The sequence below is a fragment of a genome, unplaced genomic scaffold, assembly GCF_019419815.1.
Source record: "Pyrus x bretschneideri cultivar Hongxiangsu unplaced genomic scaffold, Pyrus_bretschneideri_v1 Contig10, whole genome shotgun sequence".
Taxonomy (NCBI): domain Eukaryota; kingdom Viridiplantae; phylum Streptophyta; class Magnoliopsida; order Rosales; family Rosaceae; genus Pyrus; species Pyrus x bretschneideri.
In genome coordinates, this window is record NW_025999391.1 from 1636785 (window position 1) to 1654505 (window position 17721).

The 17721-nt window shown below is 37.8% G+C and overlaps 4 protein-coding genes across 5 annotated transcripts; 1 reads left to right on the forward strand and 3 right to left on the reverse strand.

Moving 5' to 3' along the window:
- Nucleotides 1–1487: 1487 nt before the first annotated feature.
- LOC103946622 (trafficking protein particle complex subunit 2-like protein) lies at nt 1488–3478 on the forward strand. The gene is made up of 4 exons (XM_009357372.3): nt 1488–1647; nt 1887–1965; nt 2042–2123; nt 3110–3478. The coding sequence occupies exons 1-4, from the start codon at nt 1518–1520 to the stop codon at nt 3248–3250; spliced, it is 432 nt and encodes a 143-aa protein (XP_009355647.2). The 5' UTR covers nt 1488–1517; the 3' UTR covers nt 3251–3478.
- A 331-nt stretch (nt 3479–3809) lies between these two features.
- Nucleotides 3810–7559, reverse strand: LOC125467888 (probable 26S proteasome non-ATPase regulatory subunit 3). Its single transcript, XM_048564828.1, has 9 exons — nt 7383–7559; nt 7194–7286; nt 6845–7035; nt 6607–6744; nt 6363–6499; nt 6149–6203; nt 5947–6057; nt 4784–5023; nt 3810–4589 (listed from the first exon to the last, which is right to left on the reverse strand). The coding sequence occupies exons 2-9, from the start codon at nt 7270–7272 to the stop codon at nt 4077–4079; spliced, it is 1464 nt and encodes a 487-aa protein (XP_048420785.1). The 5' UTR covers nt 7273–7286; nt 7383–7559; the 3' UTR covers nt 3810–4076.
- A 3249-nt stretch (nt 7560–10808) lies between these two features.
- Nucleotides 10809–13639, reverse strand: LOC103946620 (monooxygenase 2). Of its 2 annotated transcripts, XM_048564831.1 has the most exons (7): nt 13483–13636; nt 13305–13440; nt 12992–13138; nt 12546–12614; nt 12221–12386; nt 11828–12056; nt 10809–11559 (listed from the first exon to the last, which is right to left on the reverse strand). In XM_048564831.1, exons 2-7 carry the CDS (start codon nt 13403–13405, stop codon nt 11006–11008), a joined length of 1266 nt encoding a protein of 421 aa, XP_048420788.1. In that variant the 5' UTR covers nt 13406–13440; nt 13483–13636; the 3' UTR covers nt 10809–11005. The 2 variants fall into 2 exon arrangements, with proteins under 2 accessions (XP_048420788.1, XP_009355645.2); XM_009357370.3 differs by having other exon boundaries at nt 13305–13639.
- Nucleotides 13640–14498: 859 nt separating this feature from the next.
- Nucleotides 14499–17144, reverse strand: LOC103946619 (monooxygenase 2). Its single transcript, XM_009357369.3, has 6 exons — nt 16984–17144; nt 16684–16830; nt 16256–16324; nt 15890–16055; nt 15525–15753; nt 14499–15224 (listed from the first exon to the last, which is right to left on the reverse strand). Exons 1-6 carry the CDS (start codon nt 17055–17057, stop codon nt 14665–14667), a joined length of 1245 nt encoding a protein of 414 aa, XP_009355644.2. The 5' UTR covers nt 17058–17144; the 3' UTR covers nt 14499–14664.
- Nucleotides 17145–17721: the final 577 nt, after the last annotated feature.

Consider the following 17721-nt stretch of genomic DNA (forward strand, 5'->3'; position numbering starts at 1 on the left):
CTTTGGTGCAGGTACAATCCCCATCGATTCATCTACCCCTAACATTTAACAATTTAATCTACTAATCTTATCGTTTGTCAAAAAAATAAAATATTAGACAAAAAAAAAATTCAATTACAATTATTGTTCACCTATATCTATGGTCAACGTAACAAGAGAATTGACGAGAAAGAGAAAGCAACACGATTTCTAGATCTTTAAAACCAAATACTTGGTCAAGCAATGGTAAGGGAAATAGAACATAAGACCTCAAATGCACGATAGATGTTTTAATCTACAAGTTAAGAAGTTATATACTTAAATTTGGTTTTAGGGTTTGTAAATGATAATATACCAATGTACTTTCAATTCTTCACCCCCTATCATCATATATCAATTGAGTAAACTCTCATTTACTAGTTTGATGTGAAAATGTCATCTTGTATTCAAATTACAATTTATGCCATTTATTATGTATTTTTTATTGCATATTTTCTTTATAAAATTACAACAAAACTAAGATCCAAGAATGTGATGACCAAAGTTACCAAAAGTTGTATTGAAAATGGGATATGGATGGTATATGTCTTTTGAGAGAAGACTATTAAATTAAGAGAGTTTTAACGGAACATTCCTGATACTGTTCACTCTTAACGAAAATGATATTTTTACTCTAAAAAATCATTCTTGTTACTATCCACTTACAACCTTTTTGTCCTTTTGATTAAAACTCAAAGTTTTCAAACCATTTTCATTAGTTTTCCTTTAAATTAATTTCAATTTTTTTTTGTTGGAAAATTAATATCAAATATTAATTATGATTTGAATACTTACTCGAAGCAAAGAAAATTGATTATGCTTTGTTTGGACAATGGGGAGAATAGTGAGAGTTTGAAGGACTAGGCAAGGTAGCCTTTTCTTGCAAGGGAGGACTGCTTCAAGGTCAAGAAGTCATCCTTTAGGACAAGCTAATTACCATTCTAGTTTTTATAAATATTTAAGCCTATTGAATTTTTTTTTTCTCTTCTAATAATTATGGTTTATAAAACTTGAACATAAAGTTTCTGTTAGAAAAGTGATAATGGGTAGCCCGGTAAATCAAATGATCATATGTTAGTAAGAAGTTAATCTAATCTTCATTTTTCACCGCTATTAAACACAACATTTGAAAAAAAAAAATAAAAAAATAAAAAAATAAAAAAAAGAAGAGGTTTATTGCCATTTATGTGATAACTAACCTCAAGACAATGAGCAACCCTAGTATAGTCGTAATTTTATTTTTTTCATTTCAAGATCGTAAGTAAATTCGAACTCAAAATCTTCAATTTCTTTTTTCTATCTAAACTTTCTATATGGGCCTGAGGCCCAAAACAATGCTCCGTAAATGTAGTTAAACCCGGGAAGATGTAGACGATCTAGATCCACTACCCCATATATAGCAAACGACGTCGTAACTAACTCCCGGGACTACGTAGAAACGCGGCATCATATCGCTCTCACCACTGAAGCAAAACAAACGGAAAGCCGAGCCGGAGAAGATGATCGTCTGCGTCGCCGTCGTCGGTCACCAGAACAACCCGCTTTACATTCAAAGCTTCACTGACGCCGATGATGCCCTCAAGCTCCACCACATCGTCCACTGCTCCCTCGACGTCGTCGACGAGCGAGGTAAACAAAATTCAAGATTCAGATGTGGATCAGGGTCTCCGTTACTTTTGAAATTCTCACTTCTGCGTTCTGCTAAATAGTTTTGATTTTTCTGTTCGATCGAATTGGAAATAGACTAAACACTGAGATCATTTTTGGGTCTGCTTTATTTAGCTGAAAAATTAGACCTTTGATTGTCGGGTTTGTGTATTTTAGTTAGAATTTATGTAAAGTTTGTGTATTTTTGTGTGATTTTGTAGTGAACAATCCGAAAAAGTCCGGGCCAACATTGAATGAGACATTCTTGGGTCTGCTGTATCCAACTGAGAATTACAAAGTGTGAGTACTTTTGTTGTGTATGCTTAGCTTGAATGTATTGATCTTTGGTGTTCTTATATGGTGATATTGTTTGCAGGTACGGCTATTTGACTAATACAAAAGTGAAGTTTATCTTGGTAACTACTGATCTTGATGTCAAAGATGCCGATGTTAGAAATGTGAGTATTGCTCTTGGTGTTGCATCTTACTGAATTACTCATTTTCTGAAAAATTAAACATGATGCAGCATTCACTCAGAAATTTTCATCAATGCTACGATGTTTTCCGACGTAAATTAGTTATGTTTATATGCATACTTCTGAAACAAGGTTTCTTTCTTTTTTTGGGAAATGACTTAAATAGTAAGCTGAGGATGCAAGTGTATAGGAAGAAATGGAACTCCCGATCATATTTAGGGCACTGGAACTTAGGAGGACTGTGTAGATTTAAGCGGAGTTAGACTGATGAGAGTTGTGTTTTGTGTTTACTGTTTTTGTTTTGTCATGGAGGACAAATGCAAGATTTCTTCAGTGGCAAATGGATGTTATAGATTCCACTTTGCAAAACTTGCTTCTTGTAGGCATATAGCCAGTGGAATGCAAATTGATTTCTCAGTTTCTGCTTCCTCCAGTGAGAGAATGTTCATAAAGCAGTCATGACTTCGTGTTTATGTACATAAGATTGATGAAATTTGGTCTTCTCCAAAGATTGATTGAATTCATATGGTTTTGAGAGATTGAAAGCCCTCTTAATCCACCTTAGTTCATGCATAGTTTGGAAATGAGATGCAAGAATAAGTGATACAAAATATTGTGACGGTAGTTCCCTTGACAAGAAATGCATATGTGACAAATTTACCCGTACGTCTAACGTGTTTATTTCCTGCCATCATGTACTTCTTAAACAACTGTAGGCAGCTGCTATGTTTCTTGAGAATATGAATTCTTGAATTATTTGGATGGGATTTTCTATGGTGCTCTGGAGTATGGGTTACTCCGTTTGTTTAATTGGTTATGATTCACTATTCTTCCATTTTGATAGTGTGGGTGGCCACTAGTTTTTGTAAGTGCTAAATATGTTCCATGGTGTGCTATCTTTAGTGAGTATTGTCTATATATGCAACAAGGTTTGGATAATCCCTCTAATTGGTTTATTTGTGTTGTAGTTTTTCAGGAGATTCCATGCCGCTTATGTGGACGCAATTTCAAACCCGTTTCATGAGCCAGGTAAAAAGATAACCTCGAAAACGTTTGCAGAAAGGGTGAGCACAATCGTCAAGTCATTTGGCATGAGTTCAACCAGGTGAATGATCTCGACAGGATCGTAACGGAACATTCTGAGTCTTTCTTTGTTGAATGGGTGGAGTTCATTCGCTTTTCTCACCTACGAAGTGGAGTTAGATAAGATCACATGTTTTGTATCCCAAACTTCAGTTCTACTACAGATGAAACAATTTGTGATTCTTCTTTTCCTTATAACATTGTAAAATTTCTAACATTTGGCTTCACTGGATATGGCTTTCATCTTCCGTGTTCTTCGTTTGCAATGTCTTTTCGTTTCTTTTCTTCTAACATTGGCATACAAATGAAAACAATTCCATCTCCAAATCCACGTATGAAAACGATAAGAACATAATAATGATTGTAAAACCATCCACCCTAAACAAGTTAATACCGTTTACCGAGTAGCCGGACAAAGAAGAAAAAGACTCTACAGGCATCATGTGTTGAACCAAAATTACATAGTTTACGATACAACTTTCTCAACCATAAGCGGAAAAAAAGACTCTGCTGGCAATACGCCACTTGAACAATCGTCAAATTACAGGGAACATAAGAATGAATGACAGCACGCAAGAGAGAACCACTTTGGTAACCTGATAAGCATGTTCAATGTCTGGCGAAATGTAAAATATTCAATGTTCGTATCATATTCAACGGAAAGAGGAGGTCGCTCAGGCCCAACTCGATAAATCTGTAACATAAACGGAAACGGACGCTATCCCAGTCAATCAGACAAGGAACTCAAAATATTCTTGATACATTTTCAGAAAAGAAAACAAAACAGGCACAGCATTTTGAGAGCATTGCACAGGGAAAGTAGATGGCTGGCTTTCTCAGTATATAACCTCTTCAAAACTCGTCATCATCTTCCTCGGCTATGTGCTTTGCAAGCTCTTGCTCCTGTTGTTGCCTCTCCCTCCTCTTCTCAGCACTTTCTTTCTCCTTGTGGGAATTTGGTGGGAACCTAAGTGCTCGCACTGCATCGTTGTGCAAATTGAGGCAAAATGCAATTCTTGTGTCGAATGCAGCTTGGGGCTCGTTAGTGGAGTAGATATCCCCAGTTTCCTTTGACACCATCCATCCATTTGCATGATCCAGAGTGGCATCAATTGCACCATCTCGGATTGCCTTCGCCACAATGCTTTCAGCATCAGCAACCGGGTTTGGAGAGTCCAATCGCAACTTTTTAGCAACATCAACCAGAGAAATACGGGAATAAGAGATGCTAATGTTACGCAACCCAGTCCTTATGACATTATGTCGCAGCCTAACAATCAAATTATGGGTTCGGTCTGCATTGAATACATCCGAGAACTTTTCTGCAATATTCTTGAAAAGCTCCAAGTCACCAATTCTCACAGCCTGAAAAATAAATCGTCTCAATCAAAACCAGCAGTAGAAAAAGCTCATGGCCTATTCAGGGAGTTGATTCCAAGTAGACCCTCCCAGCCTTATATACTGCATTACTACTCTTCAACACAACAAAATTCTGCTCAAACTTGACAAGAGTAAAGTTCAGAATTCAGAGTTCAAGGTTTTGAGAAATGCAGGCTTACATTTGTTAGTTCAAAGTATGGCCGCAACGCCTTCTCCATGCCTTTTTGCATAAAAACGGTTCTCTCAGGGATTTCTCCAAGCAACAAGCGTACAATGATTGCCCACTTGTTGCACTGAATCCGAAAACCAAGGGCTGCTATAGGAGCTTTCCTAGCAGCTTGCAGGAGGGACTCCTTTGCATCAGTGTACTCCAACTGAATTGTTCTGATCTTTCCTAGGTAAAAGAGATACCGACAGAACTGCAAGAAAACATTGGCCGATCAGAATATGCATCTTACAATTCGTATAAAGAGAACTACTGAGGTAATATATGCTATTGTTCTGATATGTACTCCACTCCCACAATGTTTTGAACCAAGCTGGTACAAATTTGACTCTATGAAAACAGTATTGTGGTAATCCACATACTTCCCAAGGACCCTCCTTGTTTCCCTTAAAGTTGTAAGCAAACAAGAAACGCAAAAAAAATGTATGTTCCGCTGAAAAGAAACTAAGTTTATTCCTCAGAGAACATAAATCACTAAAATTTTCTGAAGCGTAGAAAGTAAGGAAGAGTAATATTTATTCACAAACTGCAACATGGTAACAGAGTAAGGGGATGTTCTTAATAGTAAGCAGTGATTGAAAGTGGAAGAAGGCAAAAACACAGGAGAGACCAGCACGTTATAAAAATATGGTTTTTGTTAATTAAGAAAAAGGAAAAAGGTTGCAGCCATGCAATCCATTGATAATACGCGTGAGAATAACAGTTGAAGAATGCAAAATCACAAGAAAGACCAGCATCACAATACATCTTCTTCATTTTTTTTATTTTTATTTTTTTGTAATAAGAAATGGAAAATGTTAATATAAAAATATAATAGAAGATCTAAATTACAAAAGAGATGAAGAAGCAGTGCACCAAATCCAAATGACCCCAAATAAAAACTAAAGAAAGAAAAAAATTTCAAGGAAACAGCACCGATCTCAATGAACATACATGTCACCCGACAACATCTAGCAGTACCTATGTTACATCACATTTGTGATTTGTTATACAACTGAATATGCATAAGGTTAGAAGTTGATTATAAATTATAATGAGACTGAACCATACATTCACACACAATTGTGATCCTAGATACATAGTTTAAAGATATAGATTCAAATAATTGAGCATTACCTGCTGGTTGGAGTGAGCCTCAAATCGAGGTGCCTTGGACCTCAGTTTCTCTGCCTGATCATACAGGTTATAGTGGAGATAATTGCGAAGCAGAAGATTAAGAAGTGTTTCCTGCATCACATTGTTATCCACAAGTAAGAAACCAGTGGGACAGGCACAGTAGCTGACAATATATTAAAAAAAAAAAAAAAAAAAAACCTACCTGACCCAGCTCATCATGGCGCAAAGTGGCAATCCGGTGAAGATTCAGGAGATTTCTGTGAATGAATGAGTGAACAAATTAATCGTAATAGGAATAAGTCAAATACAGAAACTCGGAAACATTGCATACCTTGTCCTTAATACAAAGACATTTGTACCTCAAAAACAAGCAAACGGATTCTTTAAATACAATAACACAATAACATACAACTCACCCTCTAATTTCTGCAAGATCACCAGTGAGTTCATAGCTAAGGGAGTAATAGAAGTACAGCCTGGATGCCAGAACATCAATGGTTCTCCTATTCAAGTTCTTAATACGAGCAATGCTTGCCGAGGCACAAGCTTTAGCCTAAAAGACAGCAAGTTCAATGTTATCACAAATATAAGAGCTTCAACTTTAAAAAGTAAACGATCCAGAGCCAGATGTAATAGCATGTTGTAAGTATATTGCTTCACCTCATTGTACTTTTTCTGATCAATCAGAAAAATGAGCACAAGCAAGTAGGAGTACATCTCTAGCTCTGGCAAGGCATGTTTTGCGGGAACTTGAGTAGCAGATGTTGCGGTATCAACGTCCATATCCTGTTCATCATCCTGTACAACCAACAGTCACTTTCACAGTGCTTGAACCTAAACAAGAACATCGTATACACCAGCTCAAATCCAAAACTCAATACGGTAGATCCAAAATCACCTTGGGAAGAAGGGACGATAAACGGCTATGAACCTCAGATCCCGGTGTAAGGGCAAAATTGAGGAATGCTGAAATCACAGAAACCTTCAGCTTCCGCCTCAACACCATCGTTAGCCTAACGGCACGCACAATCCGCCTAACCTCCCGGGTATAAGCAGCAGTCTCAAGGAGTGAAGCAATCTCCTTCAAATCTAACAAAACCAGTAAAAATTGAAAATCTCAAGTCAAATCCCACATGCCCAGTTCGATAAACTACCAATAACTTACTTAAACCCGCAAAAAAATGCGGGAAAATTAGTGTTTTACAGATACATATACATATATATATGGATGCGGATGGTGAACTTACTGTGTAAAGTTGACGGAGAAGTCGAAGAAACTGGGTTGGAAGGCGCCGGGACCTCCTTCATCTCCACGTCTTGAGTCATCTTGTAGAGAGAGACTGTATCCAGATTACACAGAACGTCGATTTAACGAACGACGAACGAAGATAAAAGCCAAAATTTCGAAATTTGCATTGTAATTAAGGCAAAGTTACCTTGAATCTGGCGGCGGCTCGCGCTGATCGGAATCGATTTGGCGACTGATGAACCAGGGCTTTGCTACGGTTTCCTCCTCTGCAAGTTTATGCGAGACGGAAGAGAGAATATGAGGAACAGTGAGAGAGACAAGTGAACTGAAGGCCGATGTTATACGGCGTCGCTTCTTTCATTTCTTATTTTTCTTTCGGATTTTCTTCTTTTTCTAAAAGAAAAATCTGAGACAATGCTTTTTTTTTTTTTTTTTCCGAAAAGGACCGCATATATTTCATAAGGCTAGTAAGCTAATTGGTACAAGGTAAAGAAACATCCTCCATAAGAAAATCGCTAATTATAAAAGGAGGTTTATCTAACCAAGTATAATTCCCTCAGTGTGGAGGGCAAAACGGGCCAGACGATGGGCTATCGAGTTTGTTTGGCGGCCGATATGGGCAACCAAAGCTTCAACGACCAAAGATAGCGAGAATTTGGTATCTTCGATGATGGATCCCATGGAAAACAAGTTCACCAAATACCTCAACAAGCGCATCACTTTCAATATCAATCTTAATTAAACCCCGTTCAACCACCAATTCAAGACTAATTAACATGACCAATGCTTCCACCTGGATGGGAGAAAACACTTCCATGAAAACACGGTAAGCCGCACCCACAAAGTTTCCTTTAGCATTTTTTATTATGATCCCCACTCCACCTAAGCACTGTTCTTTATCCCATGCCCCATCTACATTAAGTTTCAGTCTACCAATTGGAGGACAAGACCATCGAGGAGGGACACCATGGCTAACCGATTGGGAAGGAGAGCAGGCCACACGTAAGAAATCCTACCACCAATCCACCGCACAACCTATGACCACCATAGGATTCGGATTAGGAACCTCACCCCAAAGTTTAGCATTCATGGTCTTCCAAATTGCCCAAAATAGCATAATGATACAATCAAAGTCCGACTTCACTAGATTTTGCGCTATAAGTAGAGCCCATTCCTTCAAGGAGCATCTATCCCAGTGAGAAAGGTGGAACGCTAAGGGTGAGGCTCGCCAGATATCGACTGCGAACAGGCACTCAAGCATAAGGTGATGTATCGATTATGCGGCCGATTCACAAAGCACACATAACGGATCAATGGGGACTCTTCGAAGAATGAGGTTTCCAGCCGTAGGGACAATATTTGAGATAATTTCCATGTCGTCATCTTAACTTTGGGAAGAACACTGGTTTGCCAAAATATATCCCACAAAGTAGAAAAAGGGTTGCAAGGGGATGAAGAAGATGAAGATAGAGAGGGATGGAAAATCTTTTGCCGAGCCACATGATAGGCACTTTTAACAGTGAATTTGTCCTTTTTATCATAATGTCAAATCAGGTTGTCACACATTAACCACATACTCAGTGGAAGAGTTCGAATAAGACCAACCTATTCAAGAGGCAATACAGAGTTAAGCAAGTTCACATTCCATTTGGCATCATCAGTGATCAAATCTCGAACAACAGAGATGGTAGAGTTCACATTCTTAGTGGATAAGGATTGAAAGGTTGAGGGTCGAGGAATCAAGTGATCTCCCCACACTTTGATAGTACTTCCATCACCAATTTGCCACCCAGATTCTTGTTTAATTACCTGTCTAGCAGCATATATGCTTCTCCACAAATAAGATGCATTATGCCGAACCACAGCATCCATGAAAGAAGAATTAGGGAAATACTTAGCCTTTAGAGTCCGTGCAACTAAGGATGAAGATTAAAAAATGATTTGCCACCCTTGTTTTGCAAGAAGGGCTAGATTAAAGGCATAGAAAGTGCGAGAGTCCACCCTCAGATTTTGGGAGGCAAAGATTATTCCAAGCCATCCAATTAATTTTCCTCTCATTATCTGATTCATTCCACCAATAAGAGGCCACTAATTGGTTCAACTCATCACAAAAATATTTTGGAAGTAGGAAGCAATACATGGTATACAATGGAATGGTTTGAGCCACAACCTGCACCAGTAACTCTTTCCCTGCGGCACTAAGTGCTTTGCATGTCCAGCCCTGAATTTTTTTCACAACCTCTCTTTAATATGGTTGAAGTAGGCTCCGCGATTCCTCCCGACCAATACTTGAACCAACTCTCACCCTTAGACCCAAATTCAAATATTTAGACCCACTAAGAATCAAATTACAATTGATGGTTGATGTCAAATTTTGTATTTCTCCGACCGAATTGTCAAATATTATTTTATAATTTAAATAGAATTTTAAATGGTTACAATTAATAAAAAAATATTGAAACAAAATTTTTATTAGTTGAAATGTTAGTAGAATAAGGAACACACCATTAGAATGAATTAAAAATAAATTTGACTCATAATCACAAAGCCTTCAAATCCAGTCAACAAATAACACTTCAATTGAACAGAGTTTTAATATCAAATATGCACAGTGGCATTCTACATAGGATTTTGATGTCTCTTTTGGAGATACTCTAAAAGATAAAATTTTACGTCTATGAAAAGTGAAAATCACACAACCCTCGAGACCTAAATTTCAAGACATAAAATGTATTAAACTGTAGTGGAATGGTTTTAATCTTGATTTTTTTTTTCGGTAAATTTTTTTTTGTAACTTTGAGTTATGTTATTTTAGTTTAATTTTACAAATTTTTTAACCTAAAAAAAAAAAAAAAATTAAAGTCTAACAAAATTTTCAAGATCAAACAAATCGTAACATAAATGAACAAATAAATGAGTATATATAGAGTTTGGGATAATTTTTAAGTGGACATGTTTTAAAATTTTTATTTATTATTTTGACCTTGGTATTTAAATATCAGTCGTTGGATTAAAAAAAAAACATATATGAACCGTTAGATCAAAAGACTGCAAAAGTAAAAAGACATTTAATCTGGACTGTTGGTTACGGCTGCTTTTGAACTCAATTGGACGGTTGGACAGCTGGGGTCCCCTGCCATGCGAGGCCCATTTGTCGCCCACAACCCTCACCCTTCTGCCTGTTGCTTTCTTAAAAATATGTGAGGCCCCCAAAAATTTGGGTCAACTAAATAGAAACCCAATTTTGGGTTTTAGTTTGAGTCTGAAGCAACTTTTTTTAGGTTTAAACCGAAATATTTGGGTTTGAGTCCGCCTTGGAGTTATAACAAAAGAGGTGGAATTCAAAGTTGGATACTTTCCAATCATAAAAAAGAAGTAGATATCCAATACTATTTGTATTTAAATTTGAAAGAAATTATTGCAAGCTTATTGTGAGGTTAAACTCATATTCGTTCTCCTTACTTTTAGTGTAAATAATATCGTGTGTTAAAAAAAACTGTTTTAAATGATTTGAGCATATTTGACTATTAAAAAGGATTTTGTTTTGGTTTGTCAAACATTTGGAGTGATATATTCATTATAATTGCCCATCATATATCGTAGCTGCTAGAAATAAATGAAATTTCATTTATTACTTTGATCATAAAACGATTACAAGACGGTAGCACATAACTAACATTTAGAAAATTAAACTACTTCTAAAACAAAAAATTTAGTTGCATAATTTTCTTGCATACATTATGAAAGCATCTCCAGCAACACTCGTTAAAATTGTTTGATTACCATATTCACAAGACATGGCATTTTTCATTAAGATATGATGAGTTTCCCACAATCAAAATCAGCCTTCTTCAAAAGCAACAAAGCGAGGGTTGGAGCCAGAAATTTGTTCAACAATGTCATAATTTTTCCTCCACTCCCCTGCATAAAACCAACCACATAACCAGTGACAATGAGATCAAACCCTCTCCATCTCCTTTCATTGGCATACTTTTTCAACCCCATCTCAATCCTCTTATAATATTCCTCCACTCCTTCACCTCCATCTTTTATTTCTCGCCTTGAGTGTTTCAACAAGGCCTCACCAAGACACCTTGCTAACACAACCCCGTCTTCTAACGCAGCGCAGCCGCCTTGGCCTATGTCTGGTGTCATGGGGTGGAGCGCGTCCCCACCAACACAAACATTTCCTTTGCTAATGTTTCCCCAAAGAAGCTCCCAAGGATGTCTATATCTCAGTGGAGATGATATAAAAGCATCCAAGTTAGTGCTTTCTATAACTTCTCTTACTGTCTCAGGTGCCTTTCCAAGGTTGCTCAGAATATATTGCTTCAGTTGAGCTGGGCTTTCTTCTAGCTCTCTCTCTACAAGACATGAAAAATAAATAAATAAATAAATGTGACACACATTTGACATTTTTTCTTAACAAGTGATCTTATTCTTTAAAATAGTCTAAACTACGGGGAGAAAATTTGAACTCGGGCGCAGAAAGGGAACACATTCGCTCTACATAGTAGCAGAAAATACAGTTTGAATTGAGAACAAAAATACGTACTTTCAAGGATGATTGAGAGCCAAAACTTTTGGCTTAAATAAAAGGAAAAAGTCTGAAAATTGGTGTGAGATGCTTACCTTGGCTGGTAGGAGCCCAAGTGTAGTACCAATAAACAGTTTTATCATCACAAGGGATTACACCATATCTAATACCATTTCCAAAGAACTGCATAAATATGGGATCAAAACCATGGCCGCTCTTGAAGTTGGCAAGGCCTCGGATGGCAGATCTCCCTGTAAACGCCGGCTGCTTGAACCCTAGCCATTTAGCAACCACGGAGTTCACTCCGTCACACCCAACTAAGACCTATTCAATCACGGCATTGATGCATAAGCAGTTAGATCAAAAGATACCTATATAGAGTTCAAAGAATTAGAGCGTCGAACCTAAAACTAATTGATAGCGATGAAGAGGAAACACAGTAAGGCAAGGCTCTACATTCCCTATGTGGGATATGCTCTCAACAATACCTTGGCCTTGAGGATGGTTCCATCAGCAAGATGAACCAGCTTCAAGTAGCCTGATTCGTCAATGGAAACCACCTTGGACGAAAACCTAATGGTGCCACTAGGGAGTTCATCTGCAAGGGCTTCCAAAAGCAATCTCCTTTTCACGCGACGAACTTCATGATCTCCGCTGCACGTCATGGTAAAATCTCAATTATATCTGAGCATGCTTGCATTAAGAAGCTGGAGAACGATACTGGGGGGCTGGAAAGCATGCGAAAAAAGGAGATGCAGCAACTGGAGGAATGTAAGCTATTGAGGGGATTAAGCAAATATTTGGAAAACTTACTTCTTTCCCTTGGCCTTAAATGACATCTCAAACACAGGAAGCCCAGAAATTGTTGAGGAAGTCACATTCCTGCATTCACAGCACCGTTCAGTTCCGTGCGAAAAAAAGCATCACACAGAATTATTTCCACATTGCCTGCTGAAATAATTTTACTTATTCATCAAACAAAAGTGTATATAATTTATGTCACTTATTCATTTTTGGTACTATATATCGAAATTAATTCGCACATGAACAAAACAGTTCAGAAGGAGATGGATCGAATATAAGGCCGGAGACTGCGTTCTCTTGTATATGTGTGTGTGATCTCAAGGTGTCAAGGCACGCACCAAAACAGGCGTTCATGAGGGTTTAGATTGATTGACCGTTGGATAACATAACGTATCAAAATTGTCCACAACAAGTAGTTATAAGAAAGTGATGAGGTAGAGTCAGAATATAATTACCCACGAAGTGCCCCATGCTGTTGGCGAAGAGTATCACCAGTGCCAAGGGCATCCAAGGCCTTCCATGCATTTGTCCATGTTGTTAAAGCAAACCCGGTTGTCCTCAAACTATCCGACGATTCTAAAACTACGCTCCGAATCCCCAGCCTGCAGCAAAACAAAATTAATTTTGCTTATTGCTTACAGTCTAAGTGAACATATTTGCAATTATTCATATTAACAAGTTTTGGTACGTAGTAGTAATTAAAACATATTATTATCCAGATCAGTCTGAAAACTTGAAGAGAGAGAGAGAGAGATAGAGAGAGAGAACCTGTGAAGCCCCAAGGCTGCAGAAAGACCAGCAATTCCAGCTCCAACAATCACAACACTTTCTTCTACTACTTCCATGAGTGATGGTATTATTGACGCCATTTCGGAGTTGCTCTGTTGGATGGTTATTCCATAAGTTGGATTACAGTACAAAGTCTTATTCCATAAGTTGGATTAAGTTGGATTACAGTACAAAGTCTTATTCCATAAGTTGGATTACAGTACAAAATCAACGGAAGGTGGGATTTGACGATTCCAAGGGGAAGTAGAGAGATTGATGGTGTCTGAAACTCTACTTTCGCAAACATGTGTGTTTTCGAAGAGACCAAGATAGAAAATAAAGAAATCTTAAATTATTTTTTAGGATTAATCTCAACGTACTTGTTGGTTTTCGACATTTAATACATGAAGTTTTTTTATCCTAGAATAGTACATAAAGTCATAGTTTTGGAACATTTTTATATATCATTTAAGTTTGTTGTTAAATCAGTTATTAACTGATAACATGACGCTCATGTGAACAATAACTAGACACTACGTGTTATAGGATCCACATAAATATATGTACTAAAAAAAAAATTATATGTAAGAATTTTTCCCATAATTTGTGGCGGCAATTGGATATGTCATTCTGGGATGATGACGAATGGGATTACGATTGGGATGACACACTAAAAGGACAAGTGACACTGACAACAACCAACTTTCAACCCTATTGCCCCTTTAGATTTTGTGCAAAGAGGCTTGTAGATAATGATTAAGAAAACTCCATCTTGCTGTTTTGGCCCCGAAATTCCGAGTTCATATACATATTGAATACGTCTACGCTTCTTGAATTTAAGCTTGTTATCAAAATTGACTATGATAAATGAAAAATATGATTGTGGAAAAGGTTTATGGGGCAACTATGAAGGATAATTTTGTCATAATGGGATATTGGGATTACTTTTCTTTGGTGGAAGCCATAAGCCATAGTGGCATTACAATTTGGAGGAGATAGGTGGCAATCAAACTGCAATAATTCCACCAAATGCTTTATGTTATTAGCAGTTGAGCACTAGGATAATTAATATTATCGGTTTAAACTTAGTTTGACGGTATTTCTCTTCTTAATGTTGAAAAAGTCTCAAGTTCGAATTTCCTTTGCAGTTGATGATGAAAATGAAAAATTAAAGTAAACTTAATCACAAATGTCTAATATAATTGTGATATAATGTGATTAAAACTCTCTCATAGTAGTGACAAAATTACAAGTAGGGTAATAGGGTAAGAAAGGTCTTTTACTAGTATAATTGCGATATAAGTAAGATTACTTGGAAGTCAAACGAAAATTAATATACGTACAGAAGATCTACATTGTTTTAAGAGATGCTGAGCTTCCCACAATCAAAATCAGACTTCTTCAACAGCAACCCAGCAAGAATTGGAGCCAGACATTTGTCCCTCAAAAAGTTCATGATTTTCCCATTACCCTCTTGAAAAAAACCAACCATTAAAGCTATGCTGATCAGATCAAAGCTTCTCCATCTCCTCTCACTAGCATACTTCTTCAACCCCGTCTCAATCCTCTCATATTCTTCCTTTCCTTCTTCACCCGCCTTATCTTTTGTTTCGTGCCGTGAGCTCTTCAACAAGGCCTCACCGAGACACCTTGCCAACACAACACCGTCTTCCAATGCAGCGCACCCGCCTTGGCCAATGTCCGGGGTCATGGGGTGGAGCGCGTCTCCTGCAACGCAAACATTGCCTTTGCTGATGTTTCCCCATAGAATCTCCCAAGGATGTCTATATCTCAATGGAGAGGATACAAAAGCATCCAGTTCGGTGTTTTCTACTACAGCCTTTACTTTATCGGGTATCTTTCCGAGCTTGCTTAACATGTATTGCTTCAGTTGACCTGGGTTCTCTTCTAGCTCTTTCTCTACAAGACATGAAGAATTAGCAAAAAAAAACGTGACACACACATTGATAGTTTCTGAATTGCAACGAGAATGTTATCTGAGATGCTAATTCATAGTATGATGCATTGTCGCGTTTGTCTTAATCGTAATTTTTGTAGTGAGATTGAAAGCTGAAAACAATTTCTGAAGCACTCTCTCTACATTAATGTGGTAGAAACGGTGCAAAACCTAAAAATCCGCTCCAACTTTGAGCCTTAAAGGTATTGAAAGGAAGCATGGAAGCAAAGAAGTCTCAAGATTTTTGTGAAAGGCTTAATTACCTTGGCTGGAGGGAGACCAAGTAATGAACCAATAAACAGTTTTATCATCGCAGGGGATGGAGCCTGATCTAATACCATTTCCAAAGTACTGCATAAACAAAGGATCAAACCCGTGACTGCCCTTGAAGTTGGCACAACCTCTAATAGCAGATCTTCCCGTAAAGGCAGGCTGCTTGAAGCCAAGCCATTTTGCCACCACAGAGTTCACTCCATCACACCCTACCAAGACCTATATATTCATTTCAATCGCAGCATTGATATCGGAAGCAATTAGAGTTAGGTTGTCGGCACAATGCAAACTAGTCATGGTTTGTCTTTACGAAGCAAAAAGTAGCGACAAAAAAAGGCGAGATAAGTCTACCTACCTTGGCTTTGAGGACGGTGCCATCGGCGAGATGCACCAGCTTAAATAAGCCTGATTCATCAATGGAAACCACCTTGGATGAGAACCTGATGGTGCCATTTGGGAGATCATTTGCTAGGGCTTCCAACAACAAGTTCCTTTTCACGCAACGAACTTCATGGTCTCCGCTGCGTGTCATTTACAATCTCAATCATATGGAATACTTGAATTGCATGTTACAAGTAGGGAACTAGCAATACAAATAAAATAAATATACACGTGATATTCCATTGGGGTTCAAAGCAAAGAACAACATCTCGGGGTTGAAATGAATGCAGAAGGAAATGAAGTACTCTTACAGAGGAAACAGCTACATATGTAAACTTACTGTTTTCCTTTGGCCTCAAATGACATCTGAGACGTTTGAAGCCCTGTAATTCTCGAGGATGTTACATTCCTGCGTTCGAAACTCTGCAATCAGTTTCATACCTATATCTCGATGTAAAACAGCAAGTACTAAATTTTTTTTACTAGGAGTCATTGTCTACCGTCTGAGCAAGATTGGTAAAAAATACTAGCTAGCTAGCAAGACTATCAAGGGCAAGTGTTGATTAACTTTTGGAAATGGCCACTCAAACGAAACAATGCTTATAAAGAGTCGAACATTAAAAGGAGCGACGTTATCTAGCTAGACGGATTGATATGTCATGTTGTTACACAGTGAACCATGCGTTTAAACAAGCATGTGTCCGATCGATAATCGAAAACGTAACATGTTAGATTGTATGTCAAACAACGTTGTGAAAACACAATTACCCATCAAGAGTGACGTGCTGTTGGCGAAGTGAGTCGCCGATACCAAGGGCATCCAAGGCTTTCCAGGCATTTGTCCATGTTGTGAGTGCAAACCCTGTTGTCCTCAAACTATCAGATGATTCCAGCACCAAGCTTCTAATGCCCAGCCTGTGCACCAAAAATTTCAATTCTCCTTATAAATCATAGCCAGTAAACAGTCCACAGAGGAGCAAATTAATTAAGCCAATATGATAACCCAAATTGTTTTTCGGATACCATGCTTTTGTCTTGTGTGTGCGAGCGAGAGAGAGAGAGAGAAACCTGTGAAGTCCTAAGGAAGTGGCGAGGCCAGAAATTCCAGCTCCCACAATGACAACGTCTTCTACTATTTCCATTCAGCCTTTTGCTTTCACCTTTACTCTGTATTTTTTATGTATGTGTGCGCGCGCGCAATAAAAAGAAGATGAAATTATGAGATGGATGGATGGATGGTGGATGTATGTGTGGCTATATATTTGTATGTGAATTTGATAGGCATGATTAAGTTGACGACAGGGATGACGTCAATAGTCGTGTTTGACTTCGCTTGCCCTTGTTGTATTATTGATTGGTTTTCTCACCCGAAAGAGAAAATCACTGGTTCTTCAAAAAAAAAAAAAAAGAGAAAATCACTGGTGTGGAGGCGGGAGGCAAAATCATATTAAACTTCCGTTCTAAACTGTATGAAATACTTTTGTTTATAAGTGATTTATTTGGAGCGCTTTTATTAGAGGAGATAGATAGTCCGTCCTCCTGTTTGGATGCGTTTTCCATTCCCTCCTATAGAGATAATAAAATAAAAAATAATAGGAATATAAAATGATGATGTGATTTAACCGTAACCGCATAAATAGGAAGAACACCCAAACAGAAGGGCAGACAATCTGCCTCCTTTATCAGAATCATTTTTAAAAGAGTAATGATTTTAGGAACGGGATCATCTTTGGACCCAAATGAACTGAGTCCAAAGATTAAATGATCCAGATCATTGAAATTTGATCTAACGGTTACAAACAACTC